The 21,888-nt window shown below is 22.1% G+C and overlaps 6 protein-coding genes across 6 annotated transcripts; 1 reads left to right on the top strand and 5 right to left on the bottom strand.

Annotated features, from left to right (window-relative positions):
* Positions 1-75: 75 nt before the first annotated feature.
* Positions 76-936, bottom strand: SRAE_2000008500 (Hypothetical protein; the record flags this gene model as incomplete). The annotated part of the gene is made up of 2 exons (XM_024650871.1): positions 76-330; positions 370-936. 2 exons carry the CDS (start codon positions 934-936, stop codon positions 76-78), a joined length of 822 nt encoding a protein of 273 aa, XP_024504605.1.
* A 2,390-nt stretch (positions 937-3,326) lies between these two features.
* Positions 3,327-4,022, bottom strand: SRAE_2000008400 (Histidine phosphatase superfamily, clade-1-containing protein; the record flags this gene model as incomplete). Its single annotated transcript, XM_024650870.1, has 4 exons — positions 3,327-3,533; positions 3,579-3,715; positions 3,758-3,834; positions 3,874-4,022. The coding sequence occupies 4 exons, from the start codon at positions 4,020-4,022 to the stop codon at positions 3,327-3,329; spliced, it is 570 nt and encodes a 189-aa protein (XP_024504604.1).
* Positions 4,023-4,209: 187 nt separating this feature from the next.
* Positions 4,210-5,044, top strand: SRAE_2000008300 (RNA exonuclease 4; the record flags this gene model as incomplete). Its single annotated transcript, XM_024650869.1, has 2 exons — positions 4,210-4,236; positions 4,280-5,044. The coding sequence occupies 2 exons, from the start codon at positions 4,210-4,212 to the stop codon at positions 5,042-5,044; spliced, it is 792 nt and encodes a 263-aa protein (XP_024504603.1).
* A 103-nt stretch (positions 5,045-5,147) lies between these two features.
* SRAE_2000008200 (Hypothetical protein) lies at positions 5,148-9,663 on the bottom strand (the record flags this gene model as incomplete). The annotated part of the gene is made up of 4 exons (XM_024650868.1): positions 5,148-8,834; positions 8,882-9,296; positions 9,337-9,542; positions 9,595-9,663. The coding sequence occupies 4 exons, from the start codon at positions 9,661-9,663 to the stop codon at positions 5,148-5,150; spliced, it is 4,377 nt and encodes a 1,458-aa protein (XP_024504602.1).
* Positions 9,664-10,423: 760 nt separating this feature from the next.
* Positions 10,424-14,959, bottom strand: SRAE_2000008100 (Polychaetoid; the record flags this gene model as incomplete). Its single annotated transcript, XM_024650867.1, has 5 exons — positions 10,424-13,237; positions 13,295-13,394; positions 13,457-13,581; positions 14,491-14,547; positions 14,861-14,959. 5 exons carry the CDS (start codon positions 14,957-14,959, stop codon positions 10,424-10,426), a joined length of 3,195 nt encoding a protein of 1,064 aa, XP_024504601.1.
* A 3,250-nt stretch (positions 14,960-18,209) lies between these two features.
* Positions 18,210-20,957, bottom strand: SRAE_2000008000 (Junctophilin; the record flags this gene model as incomplete). Its single annotated transcript, XM_024650866.1, has 2 exons — positions 18,210-20,530; positions 20,579-20,957. 2 exons carry the CDS (start codon positions 20,955-20,957, stop codon positions 18,210-18,212), a joined length of 2,700 nt encoding a protein of 899 aa, XP_024504600.1.
* Between the last annotated feature and the right edge of the window lie 931 nt (positions 20,958-21,888).

Genomic DNA, 21,888 nt, shown 5'->3' with positions numbered 1-21,888 from the left:
TATTTTTATTATAATAAAAAAAAGTATATCAAAGTATTGTAATTTTATAAAGTAAACCAAAAGAATGTTAAATTTTTATTTTTTGTTAATATCAATGTTAGGATCATGTATTCCAGCAATCCATATTTGAACGGTATTTACAGAAAACTTTGAATCATTAAATTCAACTTTACATTCTAAAGTACCAAAACGAGATATTTTTATTTTACAATATTTAGCTAAATTTAAATATGGTAAAAGTTTTTTAAGTGAATTTGCAGTATACCAATAAATATCTACAAAACAAGAAGAAATTTCAATAATATTTTCACTTTTTAAAAGAATATTGCACTATAAAAATATAAATAAATTATTATTTATAAAACTAACCTCAAATTTACATCCATCACATTCTGAAAAAAAGTAAATACCTTCTGATGATAAAACCAATTTAACATTATCAACATATTCCGAAACATATTGAATATTGTTACTTAACGGTTTTGAAAGAAGTGTACATACTTGAACTATATTTGTTTTGCTTTCATTAAATACTGTAGTTATGATTGTTGATGATGCTGGAATAGTAAAAGTAGTTTTTGTTATCGTTTCATCTATTATAACATAAAGACTATCTTCATTTTTTTTTTCATCGTATATAAGTTTTGCCACAATACTATTATGTCCACAACCCATTAAGGTATCTAAAAAATCTCTAGTTGGTATTTTGATAATTACAAAATTATCCCCAGAATTAAATTTTAATGTTTTAATATTTTTAGAATTATAATAAATAATAGTTTGAAATTGTAATGCTGTCTCAGTAACAAAACGTAAACCATCATTTGATACAACAATTGTCATTTCAATATTAGTAGCAGCTAATGGTGAAATAAGGCGATATAATCGACAAAGATCACAAATTTCAACATAAAAGTTGTTGGTTTCAATAGACATTATTACTAAAAACAATCTAAAAAAAATATAATTAATAATTAAATTAAAATGTTAAATAATAATTTTTTGTGTAACTTAATTAAACTTTATATATCTTACAACGATAACTATTTTTTTTTATATGTATCATTTACTAATTTAAAAATGTTATTAAATAAATTATAAAAATATATAAACTGTAATAAATTATTAAAATTAATTTTGTAATCACTTAAAATTATATATAAAAATTATGTAATTATTGAATGTGCAAATAATATTAAAAAATCGTCAAAGTTTTGTGATATTTTTTGAGATTAAAAATTATTTATATTAATATAATTAATAATTTATTTATAGCTTTTGAATCAAAACATATAAAATATAAAAAGAATTACTTATATAAAAACTAAATTTTATGATAATAATAAATATGTAAATAGAATAAGGATGAAATTACAAATATATTATATATAAATTCAAAATTCATTGTACAAGAAAATATTTGGTTAACAAAAATTGACAAAATATTAAAAAAATCAAACAGTAATTTGATAATTTTAAAAAATCTACTTATAAAATTGATATAAATAATTTCAAAATATTACAATAAAAATTTATTAAAATCTTTAACCAATATAAATTTATAATTTTTATGAATAAATTTAATTGTTTTGCAAAAAAAAAAAATTTACCAAATAAATATTACAAGAATAAAAATGTAAAGAAGAAAGTAATTTTGTCAATAAGACTTACAGTAATAGTACTAGTAGTTCTTTAAATATATATAATGGTAAACTGTCAAAAATTCAAAATAAAAAATTTTAAAAAATAGGTACAACTAAATTTAAAGAATGATATAAAAAAATTCCTCTTAAAAATCTTTAAATATTAAATCCTACAACTAAAATATCTCTTACCATTTAAAAAAGATACAATAAAAATGAAATTTCATTTGAATTAGATATAGAAATATTTTATTTTACTAAAAAAAAGTATAATTATAATTAAAAGAAAAGAAACTGGCTATATTTTAGAACCATATTATTAAAAAAAAAGAGAAAAATTAATGTAAAAAAAGTATATTTTCATTAGATTCAACACAAATAGAAAAAGTAGACTTTCTTCCGAATATTATTTAAAATTCTTTAGTAGATTAAACATAAAAATTTTTATATTTAATAAAAGTAAATATAATCATGGATAATAATTACTTTTGATTTTACATGTAAATAGAAAATATATTTAAAAAATAACTAATTTTTATCAATTTTCTTTCATAAAAATACTTAAAAAATTATATCAATACATATTAAGCATTTAACTTTTAAAGTTTTTATTTTAGCTAGACAAAATTAGAAACAATTAAAATAATTTATAATTTAAAAAAAATACGTTTTTTTCTATAAGCAATGTTTTTAAGAATTATTAATTTTTTTAAATATAATTATATAAAACAATTCTCTATTACTAATTAAGAATATTTTTTGCTTTAAAAACAATTAGGTATACATTTCTACATTGTTTGTGTGAACTAAATAAATATTAATGTTGTTAAAACAATTTTTTTAAATTGTAAAATAAAAGTACTCTTTTTAAAAAAACCCTTTATAAGGTTTAAATTTGGAGTATAATCATCAATGTAAAATAAGTTAGAAAATAAAGTGTTAAAAAAATTAAATTTAGAAAAGTGAGTGAAAATTATTTCTTTAAAAACTTTTTTTTTGATATAAGAAAAATAGTTAAAATTTGTTTAATGATTCTAATTCATATTTTTTTGAGTAACATTTATTAAATCTGCATTAATCTTTGTAAAACTTTTTATAATTGAAATAATACAATAGAAAATATATTTAAAAAATTTCTATAACGTTTTCATAATATAAATATAAAATTAAAAGTGCTGGATTTGTCTTAACTTTTAAAACATATTTTTTCCAATTTTCAACTGTCTTCTAAATACAATATTTCATATTTTTTATATGTAATTTATTCTCATAAATTTTTATATTAGAAAATTTATATAAAAGTTAAAAGTTTCTAATAAATATATCAAATCATAGAATAAAAAATATATAGATTAAAAAGATTTTATTATTTTTATCTTAATTTATAAGTCAGATGGAAGAAAAGATGGAATATTCTTTTTGAAATGATCATGTTTTACACTTTTTTTAAAATGTATACCTAACCTCATCATAAATTAATTAAATTAACAACAATCAAATCTTCATAAAAAGTTAATTTATAAAAAAAATATAAAAAATAACATGTTTATTTTTTTATTAAATTTACAAATTTAAAGGTTTCCAATTAAAAAAATATCTGCCAAAATATTTATTAATAAAATAATTTTACAATAAGTTGAAATTATTATTTACTTTTTTCTTTATTTTATAATAAAAGTGTACTTATTTCACCCAAAGCTGCATTTTAAGATGAGTAGTATCGTTAAATTTGGAACAAACAAATGTTCCTGTTCCGTTACCTACCTCGTCATAAATTGAAATGGAACCTTGACAAGGGTAGTTCCAATGACCATTTAAAACATCATGAATTGCAGCCATTGGTGAAGCATGTGATACAAGTAATATTTGATCATTTATACCTGAACATTTCTGTAAAATACCATCTATTGTTGATTTTATTCTAAGTCTACATACACTATCATCCCATCCTTTTTCAATTTTTGGATATTCTGTTATTATTGGTTGATAAGACAAATCTATTTTATCATATTTTTCTTTTAATTTTTCTGTTTCCCAACATCCTGGTGGATCTAAACACATTGTTAAACATTCTATTAACCCTGGTTCAATATTTATCATATTTTTTTTATCACCTAATAAAATAGTTGTAGTTTCACAAGTTCTATCCATTGGAGATGAAAAAACATAATCAATATTTATATCACGAAATCTATAAAAATTAAACTATTTTAATAATAATTTAACAAACCTCTTTTCTAATGCTAACCCTTGATTTTTTCTACCTTTATTACTTAAAGGTGAATTATCTGATTTAAAATCTGGATATATTTGTTGCCAATTTACATTTATATTATCCTCTCGTTGACAATGTCTTACAGAATATATTCTACGTGGCATTTACTTTTTTTTAATCTAATAAAAACTAATTTTACTAAGTAAAAATTATTATAAATATATTTTTTAATAACTTTTAAATGTTTTTGTATAACTTACTTCGTTGTAAGATTCTTAAGGTAGTTAACAAATTGGTAAAATGTTAAATTGAATTAAATTTTTATTTTTCATTTAAATATTTTTTCTAAATATGAGTAATTGGGAAGTTCTTCAAAAGGTAATGTTTTATTTTAATTTTATTAAAGTAATGTATTTATTAGAAATTAGCTGAAGAAAAGAAGGAAAATCCTTCAACAAGCATTTTTAGTAATACAACAAAAAAAAAGAAAAAAATTCAAAATGGCATAAATAATTTATCTAAAATTGTTAAGAAAAAGGAAAGAAAATCTTTCGAAGATCAAAAAGTAACAATTCCAAATATAACATCTTTAAATGATATAAATATGTCAAATGAAGGAGGAATTGCTTTGCCATCAGAAGTAACACAAAAAATTGGATTAGATTGTGAATTTGTTGGTGTTGGACATTTAGGTTCAGAAGATTTATTGGCACGAGTTTCTATTGTTAATTATTTAGGGAAAACAATATATGACAAATATATTAAACCAGAAGTACCTATTGTAGATTATCGAACTAAATTTAGTGGAATTAAACCAAGTTCTTTAACAATGGGTATAGATTTCAGTACAGTACAAAAAGAGGTCCAAGCATTTATTATGAATCGAATTGTTATTGGACATTCCCTTACTTCTGATTTTGGTGTTCTTAAACTTAAACACCCAAAGCATCTTATTAGAGATACTTCAAAATTTAAAGGATTTTTGGATTGTTTACCAAGTTTTGGAAATAGTAGACGAACACCATCATTAAAGTTACTTGCTCAACATATATTGAATCTTAAGATTCAGGAAGGATCTCATGATTCAGCGTTAGATGCATATTATGCATTAGAGATATACAAAACAAAAGAAAAAGAATTTGATAGATGGGTTAGTGCTAATATTAAAAAGAAAAAAAGCAAATAAATTACAAAATAAAACTTTTTTGTTGTTATTTTTGAAATTGTATATAAAATGTTTTAATATTAATAAATATTTAAATGACCCAATAAATTTTTTTAATATAAATCTATATTTCATTAACGGTTCTTTCAATATCTCTTAATTCACTAACTTTATAAAGTTTATCAATATCTTTTAATTGACTTATCCATATTTTTTGTAGTGGTATTCTTTTTATTTTTTTAGTATTTTTATTATCTTTCCAAATTATTTTATTTTGACTTTCTTTTTGAAACATTGCTTCCATTTTTTCAAATGTACTATTTTCTTTATCCCATCCTAAAAGTTGGTCTATATCATAAATCTTTTTTATATATCGATTTTTTCTATGAAATTGATAAGAACGAAATTTTGGCTGATTTTGAATTTCTATAAATTTTACCAATTCTTGAGTTCTTCTTCTCTGACCATACCTATTTCGAGGATTATTATTTCCTTCAAAAGTACGTGATATTTTGTTTTGAACTTTTGATAAATTTGGTGATAATTTTGAATCATTATTTTGCTGAATTTTTGTATCATCTGAAATTGTTGTTTTTAAAAAATTATTATTTGTAATATTTTCAATATTATTACTATCGGTTGATATTAGTTTTTTAGTTGTTTGATGCTTATTTATTGGTAGTGGTGCTAATGCCATCATAACTTCATCAAGTGCATCAACATTAACTTGTTTAGTTATAGTTGGTTCAATTTTAATTGTTGGTTTTGTTGTTGTCTCTTTAAATACTATTTCTTGTTTTTTAACTAAAGAAGATGGAATTGATTTAATTTCAGCTAATTTATTATTAATTTTTGGCTGTAAAATAGATTTAGATTCATTGGTAACAACATTATTTGTTTCTTCTTTTTTAACAATTTTTCTAACTGTTCTTTTTCTTTCAATTTCATTATTTAATTTTAAAGCTTCTTCTTCATTTTTCTTTTTAGTTTCTTGGATTTGTTGAATTTTTGTCATAGGTTTCTTTCTGGTATTTTCTTCTTCCTCTAAACGTTTTTTAGCTTCGGCATCTCTACTTTCTTTCCATTTCTTACATTCTTCACCAGCTTTAATTAATATTTCAGTATCAGGATTATTTCTAATTTTTTCAATTTCAATTTTTCTTTTAGCATCTTCAGAACTGGTAAATAAACCTTTAGAAGCATCAATAAGTTGAGATTGCATTTTATCATTATCATTACGAATTTGTTTTTTTAATTCTTCTAACTGCTTTTCAAATTCATCATTAATAACTGGTTTTATTAATGCAGGCAAGGGTTTTCTAACTCTGGGTTCATCTTTTTTTGTTAATAATGAACTTCTTTTATATGTCATGGCATCAGCTTCTGCTTGTTTAAATTTTTCCATCATTGTTGATACAGTACCAAATCCACGTGTTCTTTTCTTTTCAATTTCATTTTTTTTCTCCTCTGCTATTTTTCTTTCTATTTCATTCATATTTAAACTTGATTTTCTTATATCTGATTTATCTGGAATTGTATTTTTAATTTCTTTTTTATTTTGAATTTTTATATCATCTTTCTTTGTCTTATTATTTTCAAGAATGTCATTTTCAATTTTTTTTTCAGGTATAATTTCTTCTTCTTTAACTACATTTTTATTAATCTCTTTCATTTCAATTTTCTCTTCTTTTATAATAGCTTTTTCTAATTTATTTGGTTGAATTACAGCTTTTCTAGCAAAATCTGTTTTTGGTTTATCTGTTCTCATTGGGCATGCTCTATCATAATAAACATTTTTATCATTAGGTACTGGATTGGTAAAAGTAGGTTCAACTTTCATTTCTGCAATTTCTGTTGGTTGGTTTTCTTCTAAGACAAATAAACTAGATTCTTTCTCATATTTAGCATCTAATTCAGGAAGATGATCATGAACATCAATGTTATTATCAATAATAGGAATAGTAAATGTTGGTTCAAGTTTTAAAGCAGCTGTTGCAATAGGCCCAACATTTTCAATAATGAATTCACTTAATTTTTGTGATGGAACTTCAAATGTGCTAGATAGTTCATCAACAGATTCATCTCCGATATCAGAAGCTGGTCGTGGTGAAGCAAAACGTGGATATGGTGATATTGATAATCTTTTAATAATACTTTCATCTTCTTCTATTTCTTCTTCATCATTTTCAGTTATATATGGAGAGACATCAGGATCATATTCATGGCAAGATTCTTCTTCATAACTATATTCTTCATCATCATAACTATATTCTTCTTCATCTTCTTCTTCATAATAACTATCACTATCTTCTAATGCATTTGAAGTTGCAACTCTATCACATAATGTTAAAGTATAACCAACATCAACGGTATCATGAAATCTTTCACCATCATAAGAATCATCAGTTGAATAATCATCAGCACTAAGATACATACCATGACCAGAACTATTAGGTCTAACAGTAAATTCATTTTCTATACTTTCATCAGATGGAGCTTCCCATTCAGGCATACCATCATAATGAACAGAAACAGTAAATATTGGTGCTGGTTTAGCCATACTTTCTCTCATAACTCTACCTCTAGAATCTGCTCTAGAAAATACGGGTTCAAGTGGATTAAAATCAAATGATGAACCATAACTTGAAATGGATAATGGTGTTGTTGAACGAATGTGAAGTGATGATCCATTAATTGGATATAAATCACCTTTTGGTGGCGGATTATTAATTGATGTTGTTGCTAAAGAAAATGTAAATGTTTCTGATATATCAGATGAATATTCTTGTTCAAAATCTGTTAAATCTTCATCATCATATGATTCATCAGTTACCTCTTCATCACTATAAAATTCTTCTGTTAATTCCTCATCACTATTATTATCAATATCTTTATTTTTATTAACATCAATACATGAATTCCAATTAATATTTGAATTAGGAGAAAGTGGTGTAGAAGGTAATGATGGCTGTGTTACTAGTAAAATAGGTGGATTAATAAACTTTTTATCATTATTCAAATGTTCATTACATCTTTCTTGTCTTTCTAATCTTTTTGAAATATCATTTTTAGTTATATCAGGTAAAATAATAGTTGTAGATATAGAAGTATCATTATGAATATCCATATTTTTAGATAAAATATTCTTATCAGTTTTTGATATTAATTGATTAGTTGATTTTTGTGTATTAATGTCTTCTTTCATCTTAATATTTGGGATATAATTATTTTTCTCGTTATTCAATATTTTTTTATCATTTTTATTTTGTTTTAGAGCATTATTTATTGATAACACATTTTGTTCGTTAATTTCAGTTAAATAAGTTATAGGAGTAAAAGATGATAATTGTGATTTTAAACTTTCTTTATTATTCATTTTATTTAATGATTCTTCATTTTTATTTTTTATAGAATCTAATTTTAATAAAACAATTGATTCTTTATCATTTTTTTTATGTAAATTTTTTTTTAAAATACTGTTGTTTTTATTTTCTTCTATTTTGCTATTTAAAAGAAATTTATTTATATCTTCTGTTGAATTAGATGTTGTTTTAGAATTGATTGTAACTGGTATAATTTTTATATTCTTAAGCTTTTCTTCAATTTTCTCTTTATTTTCTATATTATCTTTAATTTTTTTAACTGACTTCAAATCAACATTTTTTATTAATATTCCATTATCATTTTTAATAATATTATCATTTGATAAACATGGTTTTGACAATGTTTCTTTATCACTCTTTATATCATTATATCTCTTAGATAATATATTTTTATAATTTTTGTCTATAGGATAATCTTTTCCTGATATCTAAATAATATTTTATTTAATAAAAAATGTTATTTTAATTTACATACATTATTAAAAGTTTCTTTATCATCGAAATTTGACATAGATCTATAGTCACGAATTTTATAATCAGTATATGATGATCCACTTGGTGTTCTTGATCTCTCTATTGGATAATTATTATATCCAGATATTGAAGATGAATGTGTTGAAATAGAATTTTTTAATATTTTATTTCTTATATCACAAGAACTAGAACTTTTCATTGGAAAATAATTTTTAGATGAATATAAAGATTTTGATATAGATGAAGTATTTGATAAATAAGCATTTGTATTTCTACCACTTGGTGGCTTCATTAATTGTTTGTGATCTCCAATAGAGTATGATGTGGACATAATATTATTTTTATCTGTTGTATTATACTTTTTTAATGGAGAATATATTGAAATAGTTGATCTTTCTGTGCTTCCAGAACGTACTCTTAATTAAGATAAATATATATTAAAATTTAAAAAAATACCGTATTGAAGAATTGAAGGAAGATGATGAATATTTATTTGAAGGTAATGAATTATTACAAATAGAAGAAGAGTATGGATTTTTATATGAAGATATAGAAGAATTAGTAATACTTGTAGCTCTTTCATTTTTATTAATATTATTATTAAATGGATCTTGACTAAATGATCTTCTACATTTTAATGGTATATAACTACTTGAAGATTTCTATATATAAAAAAAAATAAAAATTTTTATTATAAAAATATTAAAAACATACCGGTATATTAGAATTACCTCCATATTTATTAGGAATATTAAATCTTGAATTTCTTTCATATGAAGACATAGTATATTTTTTATTTATACTCTTAAAAATTTTATATTTAAAGTTTTTAAAAATAAACTAGCAAATAATAGTATGTAATGAAGAAATTTTAATACTAGAGACAATTGGCACCTTTAAACAACATATCACCTACAATTTTTATTATCATATTAACTCTATAAAGTTTTATTAATAGTATCCATTGGTTTATCTTTATGCTATGACTAATGATATATTTAAAAGCAGTTGTATAAAATATACTTTACTTTAATATTACGAACAAAATAAGTACTAAAATATTTAATATAAAATTTGAATTTATTATACTTTTATTATTAATAATAAATTATTTAATAAAAATAATATTATTTTATTAAAATATATTTTTTGTTAAAAAATTAGATTATAATTATAAATTTTTTAAATACTTAATAATTTAAAAAAACAAATAAATTTTATTGTGTTTTATAATTTTAACAAAAATGTTATAAAATGATATAGTGATATTTAATTTAAAATATAATACTTTTTTTTTAATATGTAATTGTCTTATTTTTCATATTTAAACATTTAATTTATATAATAAATATACATTATAAAATTTTTTACTAAAATTTCTTTGTTTCTTGATAATTACAAATAAATAAAAATAAGATAAAATTAATTATTTTTTAAAAATTTATTAAAAAATATTACAATCAAAAGTTTTAAAATGACAAAAATAATTTTAACAAAATATAATGTATAAATTTTATAAAGCCAAAAATAATATTTTATTAATTTAAAAATTCATAACTGATACAGCAACATATTTTTGATTTATATTTTCATTATTTGTATTTTCTTTACTAACTTCTAAGTTTTTCCATTCCTCACCACAACTACTTTTTAGGACAAAACAATTATTTTGTGTTGCTTCAATTGATTCATTTTTTTTATCACAACCATCAAAAGTTTTTGGGAATCGTAATTCAACTGGTCTTAAAAATTTTAAACCTAATGGTCCACACATTACTAAAGGACTCAATAATTTTTCTTTCTCAACATTTATTGGTATTGCATTTGATGTATCTTTACATATTTTTATGTATATCTCTTGATTATGATCTGATGGTATAGCACCAGGTGGTATAATTAATTCTACACCACTATCAGGACATAATAATTTACCTCCATTAAAATCTATTACACTACTTATATGTTCAATAACTGTTGGTTCAATAATTTTTTTACTATTTATTGTTGAAATTTCAGATGATGATGAACTTTTATCTGTACTTGTATCTTTTGTGTGATGATGAGTTATATCTGTATCATTTACTAATTGTTTTTTTGTATTTGAAGGTATTTTATTTGTTGGAGATCGAGGATAATTTCTTGAATCATAATGTTTTAATAATTGTTCTTTTCCATCATTTATATTACCATAAAGAGATTTTCCATAAACTTGATCACCAAAAGTATCTTGTAATACTTGGTTTATATCATAAGTACCTGGAATCCTATTAGTAGTATATTTTTCATGGTAACTAGTAGCATTATGAATTCTTCTTGGACCTATAACAGGAGCTAAATAAGATTCTGTTTGAGTTCTATATGCTGATACAGGTGTAATTTCTCTTCTATTCATATATTCATTATTTTTAAATCGTGATTCACGATCTAAAATTCCATTACCACCATATATACTATAATTTGTATATTCACCCATATTACCATAATCTCCTCCTCCTTTAATTGAATCAATTTCTTCTGATTCTGTATCATGCCAACCATTTAAAACTAATTCTTCTATTCCTTGTGATGGTTTATGTTCTGGCATCCATACACTTCTATCTTGAAGGTGAATAATTAACTGTCTTAATGCTTCAAACCATCCATCTTCTTTTGTAGCATCTAATGTTGCACTTAATAAATGTCCATGATATTTTTTAATTTTATTTGCTTGTTCAATTAATTTTCTTGAACTTATTTGTATACCACCAGCTCTTTGACGAAGTTCTTTTATTCTACTTCTTGTTTCAACATCAATTAATATCACAATTGGTGCATATTGAGCGTATGACAATTGTTCAACTGATTCTGGACTAACATTTAATAAACCATGCTTACTTTGATTAATTAATGCATCAATATTTGAAAGACGTATTTGTTTATCTTCTTCTATACCAGCAAAACAATAACTATAATTAGTTAATAATAATTGTCTAGCAATATCAGCTAATGGTCCATAAAGAATAATTGGTCTTTTAAATGGTGGACGTCTTAAAGATACTTTTTCATATGCTGGTAATATTAATCCATCTGAAGTTTGTTTTCCATTATCATTACTATCTTTTCCTTGTAAATATTTATTTTTTTTTATTGATAATTTTTTTCTAAATAATGATTTAGCAAATGTATTAGTTTCCATTTTTTGTTGTTTTATTAAAATTTCAGCAGTTGTAGCATTTGGTATAATACCAACTCTTTCTTTGTTTTTATCATTTTCATTGGCACTATAAATTCTAGAAACTTGCCAACATCCTATACTACCACCATATAATGTATCACTAACATGGAAAATATCACCATTATCAAATGTCAATTCATTTTTATCATTCTTTTTATTATGCTCAAAATGTGTTCTTATATAAAAACTATCCCCTAATTGATTAATTCTAATATGTTCAAACTCATGGGGCAAAAATTCCAATTGAGCATGAACCTCTTCATTTAAATTCAAAAGATAATTTACTGCTTCTTCTCTTGTTAAACCACCCATGGGAAAACTATTTACTGAAATTATCTTATCTCCAACTCTTATACCATGCATAGCAGCTGGTGAACCTTCTTGTATAGCACTAATCCATATTCCAGCTTGATTACCACCAATAACACGTATACCAAGATTATTTCCAGCTTTTTTAAATACTACCAAACGTCTAGATGATTCTTTATTATTTGAAAATTGTGATACAATATTAATTGAAGGTGATGAACAATTTGATGGTACAGAATTACCAATACCTAAACTATTTGTCATTACTGAATCTTTTTTAATATTATTACAATATTGAGGTGGTATATATAAACCTTCACCACTGTTATAATTACCATGATCATCTGAAATTTTTTTTGTATTAGTAGAATTTGAAGATGAGGGTCTTTTAGAAATATGTCCATTAATATCTGTACAATCATTTGATACATAATAATTTGTCATCATAGGACTAGGAGAATGTCTTGGTGTTCCATTAACAGAACCCAATCTTTCATAAACAGTATTTTGTGAAGGCCACCTACTACCAGGTGTACCTCTTTTAACATCTCTTTGTACGACTAAACTAAGTTTTTCTTTTGATTTTTGTAACATTTTTGTTGCATCATCAATTGATATATCATCTAATGGTTGACCATTAATTCGAAGAACAATATCACCTTCTTTTAATCCAGGATCTTTTTCAGCTAATTTTGGATTAGTAATTTCTTTAATATAATATTTACAACCTAATACAATACCAAAATCATCTTTTTTTCTACTTTTTGATAAAGTAAATTTTAATGTTCTTTGTTCTAATTCAATTAATGGTAATGGAACTCTTCTTTTAACAATCTAAAATTTTGTAATTATTTTTTTTTTAATAAAAAAATATATACTTAATGAACATACCATTCTTAATTGTGTAGCGTTTTTAATAGTATTAATAGCTGATATATAGTCAATATTATTAAAAGATACACCGTTAACAGATGCTATTATATCATTAAGTCTGAAAAAAAAAAGAATATATATATATATTTACTTAACTATTAATAAATAATAATAACATACTGTAATAATCCACATGCAGGGCCTTTTCTCACAACATCACTAATAAAAATAGATGAATCTCCAGAATAAAAATGAGGATCGTCACAACCACCGGATATTGCAATACCAAAACCAAAAGTAGGATGCTAAAATATATTTAAAAAAATTATATATATACATATATATATATGATATAACAAATAGATATATATAAATAAAATATGGATAATAGAAACAAAAGAAAATTTTCTTATCTTTAATATTTATATTAAAAGAAGTATAATTTATTATAGTCAATTTGTCCTTTAAAAGAAAATAGAAAAAGAAGGAAGTACAAGATATAGTAAGAAGTTTTATACATATATATTTTAAAAATTGTATTTAAAAATATTTAAAAATCCTTATTATATAAGAAAAATATAAATATGTATATATTTGTTATCAAAAAAGATATGATTAATTTACTATTCTGGTAAAATATTTTATAAATACATATTTACAACAGAATATTTAGAATATACTTAAGAAATATTAGACAAATATGACCCTAAGGGTTATAATAAAATGTCATTATAATATTGTTTTAAATGGTTCAAGTATAAAGTATTTTGTGGTAGTATACTTTGTTTTGATAAAACACTAAGACACTACTTTTAATGTAAAACTTTACTTTTGGATCAACTGATAGGGATATAGTATATATTTGAAAAGTTAAAGGCTTACCACACAACTATTTTATCATCATTATATCCTTAACTCTTGTCATTTGATTTAACTTCAATTTAATTCAACTATAAACTTATATATCAATAACTATTATTCCTCTTTTATATGTATACATATATATTTATTTAAATATGTTACTACCAAGGTGATCAAAACCAAAATTCTGCTAACATCTACTTTCTTTTATTATTATTAAATATAGGAATAAAGGTGTAAACTAACAAACTATTTAACATTAACAAAGATTATTATCATCTTTAAGTTTAAAATGAAAAACTTTTGACATTTAATTATAAGAAAAGATATATTTTAAAGAAAATAAAACTTACTTTTAATAATGTTATTTCAAAATGTTCCCAATAACCAGGAAAAGTAGATAAAGAATGCTGAAAAAAAATCATTTGTCTACGTAGTGGTAAAAAAACTTTTGTATATTTATAATTTTCATTTTTTTTCATAACAAAAAGTTAAGAAAATAATATATATATATATATATAAATTTCTTTATAATATAAAATATTAGAAATAAGAAAAATGAGATAATGTATATAAAGGTGTGAAGACATTTAATATTTTAATGTAATAGAATAAATAAAATTAATTACTTTTAAATAATTTATCACATTTTAATTATAATAAAGAAATATATATATATATATTTTCTTTTTGATCTTAAGTAAATTTTTAATTAAAACTTACACAATTTTCTCCTTCATTTATTTGTGGTGGACTATAACAATCTATTTTTGGTAATGTTGTTATATTACTGTCTTTTTCTATATAATTACTATAAACCATAATAGTTATGAAAAAAAAAATTATAATATATTATTTTTTTTATACTCTTAATATAATAAAATTAAAATTAATTAATGTAAATAAAAAAAATAAATTATAAACTTTCTCCAAATGACAGTTTATTTATTTTTTTTAAATTATATAAATAATACCAAATTTCGTTTTTTTTTTCTTTTCATAAGATATATAATTATAATACCAAATGTTGCTTTTAAAAACTTTCTTTCAGTTACAATAATAACAATCTTCTCTTTTTTTTTCTATATTTCTTCTATCTCTTCTCTTAATACAGATTATAAGTTATCTTTTATAAAATTATACCACTCTCTTTTTATACTGAAAAAATATGAAATAAATTTCAAAAAGAAAAGTTAGTGTAACAATAATAATTAAAATATATACAAATAAAAATCGAAAATGATAATATTTATAATATTTATGAGAAAGATTAAAATTTTTAACTGTGTTATAATATATATAAATATTAAAACTGTAATTATTAAATATATGTGTTTAAGAAAATCAAAAATAAAAAGTTATAGATTATAAAATATATATTATATTAATCTTTATATAACAATGATACATACTTTAATTTATATTACAAGAATTAAAAATATATTTATATATATATATATATCTTTTAAGCTTGTATTCTTTGCAATAATCTAGTATTAAGGATAAGATGAAGATTTTGATGTAACTTATAATAATGGTTTATATATCCATGATACCATGGACTCAGATATAATACATATAGATGTACAGAGGTTCTAGTTTTATATATAACAACAGTGTAATTTAAAATGAGGTTTATGTTTTAAGTAGCAAAAAAAAAATTATTTCATAATGAAAATACTATATAGAAAAAAGTAAGAATTAAAATAACTTAACTTAATGGATATATCCTTTTAATTAATCATAAGATAGTTTTACATTATAAATACCAACATATTTATACTCATCCCTCAATTAAAATTTTCCTTTTAAAGATAAAAAGTAAAATAAACTATACTTTTGTTACATGATAACAGGAATTTTATAATAAAAATTGTACTAAAAAAGGTTAACATACATACAAAATATACAACTTGCCTTTTCTTCTTTTGGTATAAATATTATTTATTAAAAAAAAAAAAAAGGTACGAAAAATATATATATATATAAATATAGATAATTTGACAAAATTAACCCTATTGTATAATATTTTTTTTTATAAATAGTATAATAAATTGAACAAAATAAATTAATAATTAGAAAGTTAATAATAGTAAAATATATCATACAATTTTCCGTTAAATAAAAAATTTTTTTTGTTTAAAAAAAATCCAATCAATTTGATAGATGAATTTTTTCTAATAAAGAAAAAATAAACTATAAAAAAAAAAGATGACAAGAACTGATAATTAAATAAAATTTATTAACAAAAAAGAAATGATAAAATCTTTTACCATTAAAAATAGAGCATGAAATTGAAATAAAAAGAAGAAAAAAAAGTGCACTAAAAAGCATATGTTTAACAAGTAAAATTATTGTTAAAAAAAAGAATTTAAACACATAACACAAGGTACAAACAAAAAACGAGGGAAAGTTATATAAAACAAATGAAGTATTAATTGGAAAAGAGATCATTTTGGCATTATTTTATATTAATCAAGAATCATTTAGTATAATATATATAATATTATATCGATGTATCTGGTTGGCATTAATATAAACTACTATGCTTCAATGATTATTTCTTCTATTGATAGTGATAATTTTACCCTCAAAGAACTATAATTTATTGTCAATGAAAAGAAAGATAAGATAAAAAGGCAATTAGTAAGAATTAGTTATTATATTTGTTTATATATTTTAATGGACTTGTTTTATATAGAAGTATAATTATAAGATTTCGTAATTATTTAAATTTATATTAGTAATTATAGTTATCAAAATTTTTATTATAAAATAAGACAATAAGAATGAAAAATAAAGTTTACAATCAATTTGCTATAGTTTTTGTTTTTAGTTAATTAATCTTCTTAACTATTTAAGAAAAAAAAAACTAATCTTATTGTCAATAACTTGAAAAGTTTTTATTGTAGAAAACATTTAAATAAACCTTGGATGATAATACTGTATTATGTAATTAAAAATAATAAAATTGAATCATTTTGTTTTATTTATATTAAGAGTGATCTTGAGATGTTTTATTATTTTGGTATTTAAAGAATTTTATACAAAAAAATATTATTTAATTCTTGCGTAATTGAAGTACCTTTAAATTAGTCTAGATAAAATATTTTTAAATTTATTTAAGATTATTTTATTAAACTTAATTTATCAGATTTCAAGATAAAATTTGAGAATCTCAAGCATAAATTAAAACAACCTTTATAACATAAATATTAAACTAAATAAATTAAAAATATAATTAAAATTTTATTACAAAAGAAACTTTATATCAAACTTTACAAAAAAAAACAATAATAAAAATAAAATAATTCAATCTATAAATGACTAAATATAATCAAAAATTTATTTTTTTTTTTGTCACAATATATATTAAGGCCCCATTTCTCTGAAAAACTATATTATTTTTGATATATATAAATGTTTAAAATGGAAAAAAATTATACAATAACAAAGTTAGAAATATGAATATACAAATAAAAATTTTTTAAAATAATTTTGTACATACATATCTCTAAATTTTTATGGCTATTCTTTTTTTATTGTAATTAATAGTAGAAATAATAAAAAAGATGTTTGTCTTTTTTTATATAAAAAGGTATAGTTTGTTTAATAACAATGTCTGAAATTTTTCTTTAAATTCAATTGATATTATAGAACTTTTTGTTGTAAATATTAGTTTTTTGAAAATAGAAAGATTGGAAATATAATATTATTGTTAACTATTATTTTTATATTTAACAATGAATATTATACTTTTGATTTTTTTTTACCCAAAATTTTCATTTTTTTTTCATTGTTGTTTTTTTTTTGATCTACTATATATTTATTTCAAAAAAATGTTTGTTTCTGTTATATATAAATATATTTCAAAACTATATATCTATAAACATAAAGTGCCATTTTATAAATATAATGATTAAATTGTTATAATTTGTTTGAAAGTACTGTTAAATTGATGAAATATTAACACTGGTTTTTTTCATCATGCTTTCATTTTCTTAAATCATATTGATTTTTAAAAAAATATTATATCAACAAAAATAAGAATAAATTTTAAAAATAATTTATATTATTCTTCTCCAGTGCCTGAATTTTTCTTGTAAGTGAGAAGTTGAACAAGAATATATAAGAGAAATAGATTAGCAAATATTAATATTAGAGGAATTCTATATCTTAATAACCAATTCCTTAATGATGGATGTGTGAAATATCTAAAAGGATTATTTCTTAACATTTCTTCTTCTTCTAGTAATCTTTGAGCTTCTTGACGTCTTTGAGATGCTAATCTTGAGGCATCTTCTCTATGCATTGTTACTGGATTCTGTGATAAATCAACTAAATTTGGAAGGGATCCTCTATCAAATGATGATGATTGTTCTTTTTTTAAATTTCCTATAATATTTGTATCAACTATTGGTGGTCTATCTCTTGATCCAGCTAATGTACTTCTTCTATTTATAAAATGATTAGAATCAGGATTATTAACATCAGCCTGTCTCATTAATGATGGCCTATTTCTTCTCAATTTTAATCCTTGATCATTTTCACTTAAATATTTATATTGTTCATAATGATCATCATTTAATGAAAAATTTGATGCATTTATAGATGTTTTTGATAAATTAGTGTTATATCTATTTGGTCCTAAAGTTTGTCCTTTTGAAGAATGATCTTCTATAAGTGATGAAGAATTTGTAAAATTACCAGAATTAGATGGATTATTTGTTGTAATTAATTGTTGTTCATTATTAATATTATTATCATTTTTATTATTAGTATTACTATTTCTACGTATTTCATAGTTATTTGATTGCTGCCTATTTGATGATGTTAAAATATTATTTTCATCATTAGTAACATTTTTTCGTGTATCATTATTACTAGTAGGATTAATATTATTGTTATACTGTTGGTGGTAATTAACAGCATCTTGAGAAGCAGGTTGTATTATATTAGTAGGAGGTTGTTGGGCAACATTATTATTATTACTATTATTATTGTTATTATTATTGTTAGAATAATATTGAGAAGATGTTGTAGTAGAATTTTGGCCTAATGATATATGATTATTTCCTAATTGATTTGTATTATATTGATAATAATGTATTTGATTTTGATGAGGATTATTAGGTCCTTGATTCAAATTATGATGAGAATGATGTTGAATTGGTGAATCTTGATGATGAAGTTGTTGTTGAAATTGTACTTTTGGTCCATATGTTGATATATTTTGTTCTTCTTCTGGTGTTGTATAATCTTGTGATGGATGTTGAGAATATTGACCAAACATTGGTGGGCGTTCTATAGTATGAATATTATCATTACCACCAGTATTATTACCCTGATTATATGATGAATAGTCAAAAGATACCTGATTTGATATAGGATCAAGACTCGAGTCAAATGATACATGATTGGTAGTATTACCTGATATGTGACTTAACAGTTGCCTGTTATGTGAACGATTAACTTTTAATGTATCATTACCCGGATGCTTAAAACTTGGATCAAAATTTTTTGCATGTATACGTGCTAATTCAGCATCCTCACGACTTTGTTCAGCCACACCAATTGATAGTTCAGCACGCTCTTTTGCAGTCATCGTTCTCGTTACTGCTATTTCAGCTTTTTGTTGCGCTATAGATGCTGCTCTTTTTGCTGCTTCAACACTAGATTCTATACGTTCTCGTAATTTAGAACTTCTAACAAACATTATACCTTTCCTTCTTGTTGAATAAATAAGAATATTATTTTTATAACGTCCTTCTTCTTTTGTACCATCCTTGAAATACGTTATACCATACCCGTTCTTTCTATTATTTAACCATTCTCCTTCATATTTTAAACCATCACTTCTTTCACATATTCCAAAACCACTTCTTTTATCATTCTTCCATTCACCTTTATATGTTTCAGTTGTTTTATCATCAATTTTATCTTCTTGATCCATTCCTTTGTTACATGATATACCATGATTACCATGACTTTCAACTGATGCACAACTCATTGTTGATCCAGAAGATCTTAAACTACCACTAATTGATGCAACACGTTGATGAATATCACCTGTTGAATGTTGTTTTTTAATTCTAAGGCCACTTAAAATAGTTCTTTTAACAGCTAAACTACGTTCAGATAAACTACGCCTCCTTCTTTGTGGAGCATCAGAACGAGATCGAAGAACGAAACCTCCTTTACATGCTTCTGATTCATCTATATCATCTTCTTTTCCTTTAGTTTCTTCTTCCTCTCCATAATCTGATCGAAGAGAAGTCATTGAAGCATTTGTATGAGAACGAGATCTAAATTTTACTGCAACTCCATATGCAGCACTTTTTCTTATTCCATATCCATATCGCATTCCTCTTTGCCATTGTCCTTGATATGATCCTAAAAAAATTATATTAAATTTTTATCTTAAAATATTTTTTTTTTTACCTCCATCAACATAAGTTTCAGTTCCATAACCATCATGAAATCCTGAAGACCATGTTCCAAGATAATTAGCAGGCGAATTTAAAGATTTTCTTTGACCATATCGTCCTTTATATCCTTGTGTCCATTCACCTTTATAAATCCATTTACCTCTATTTTCAATACCTAATCCATGTCTTTTACCATTTTGCCATTGTCCTTGGTATGTATTACCAGATGGCCAAGTATATACTCCAGAAACTTCAAAACCATAATGCCATGCTCCAGCATATTCACCTTTACCTTGTGGTCCTGTACATACACCATATCCATGAGCTTTACCTTCTTCCCAACCCCCACAATATGTTCCACCATCATCAAAATCAAAACGTCCTCCATTCATTGCAATTTATCTTCATTGCCATCAACGGTTATTTTTTTTCAATAAAAAAAAAAGATATATATAAATATTACCAACCAAAAATAGAAATATTTTTAAAAATATAATTTTTTTAGAAAAAATAATATTTAATATGATAAGAATGAAGATATATAAAAAAATAATAAAATTATGTATCTTATTCTATAAAGGTAATTGAAATTATATTCTTTTTTTAATAGAAAAAAAAATATTGTACAAAAAAAAAAAATTTATTTTTGGATTTCTTTCCGTCTGTATTTGTAACTTTGTTTTTTCTTTCAATTAAAATATATATATATTGCTTTTTTTTGTATTATTATAATTTTTTCCTGAAAAAAAATTAATTTATATTAAAGAAAAAAATTTTTTTAAACTAAATTTATAAAGTATTAGAGTATTATTAAAGTTTAAATTAAAAAAAAAAATTCTAATATATTGAAAAAATTTATTGAAACATTAAAAATAAGATTATAACAAAAAAAAAAAATAATAATAATAAAGAAAATTTAAAATCTTTAAATAAATTTTTAAAAAATAAAGAATATATATTGAGAGGGATTAAAAAAGAAGGGGGATATATAAGAAAAATATAAAGTTATGTTAGAATATAAAAATGTCACATAAATTTATTATATAATATATATAAGTATTTTGTGCCTCTCTCTCCACTACCACCATTACCAAGAGAAGGGTAATATATGAAGATGATGATGATGATGAAGAAAACTACTACCAGATATATTTTTATATACTATTATACCAACCGACAGGAGGAGGAAATATATAAATTTATTTTTTTGTTAAGCTAAATTATAGACATATATATATATATATATATATATAATATTTTCTTAAAGATAACTTTTTTTTTTATAAAATTCTTTTACAAAACTTTTTATTTCATTTTTTTCAA

The sequence above is a fragment of the Strongyloides ratti genome, assembly GCF_001040885.1.
Source record: "Strongyloides ratti genome assembly S_ratti_ED321, chromosome : 2".
NCBI classification, from domain to species: domain Eukaryota; kingdom Metazoa; phylum Nematoda; class Chromadorea; order Rhabditida; family Strongyloididae; genus Strongyloides; species Strongyloides ratti.
Note: the sequence above shows the minus strand (reverse complement) of the source record. Positions and strands in the feature narration are given on the sequence as shown.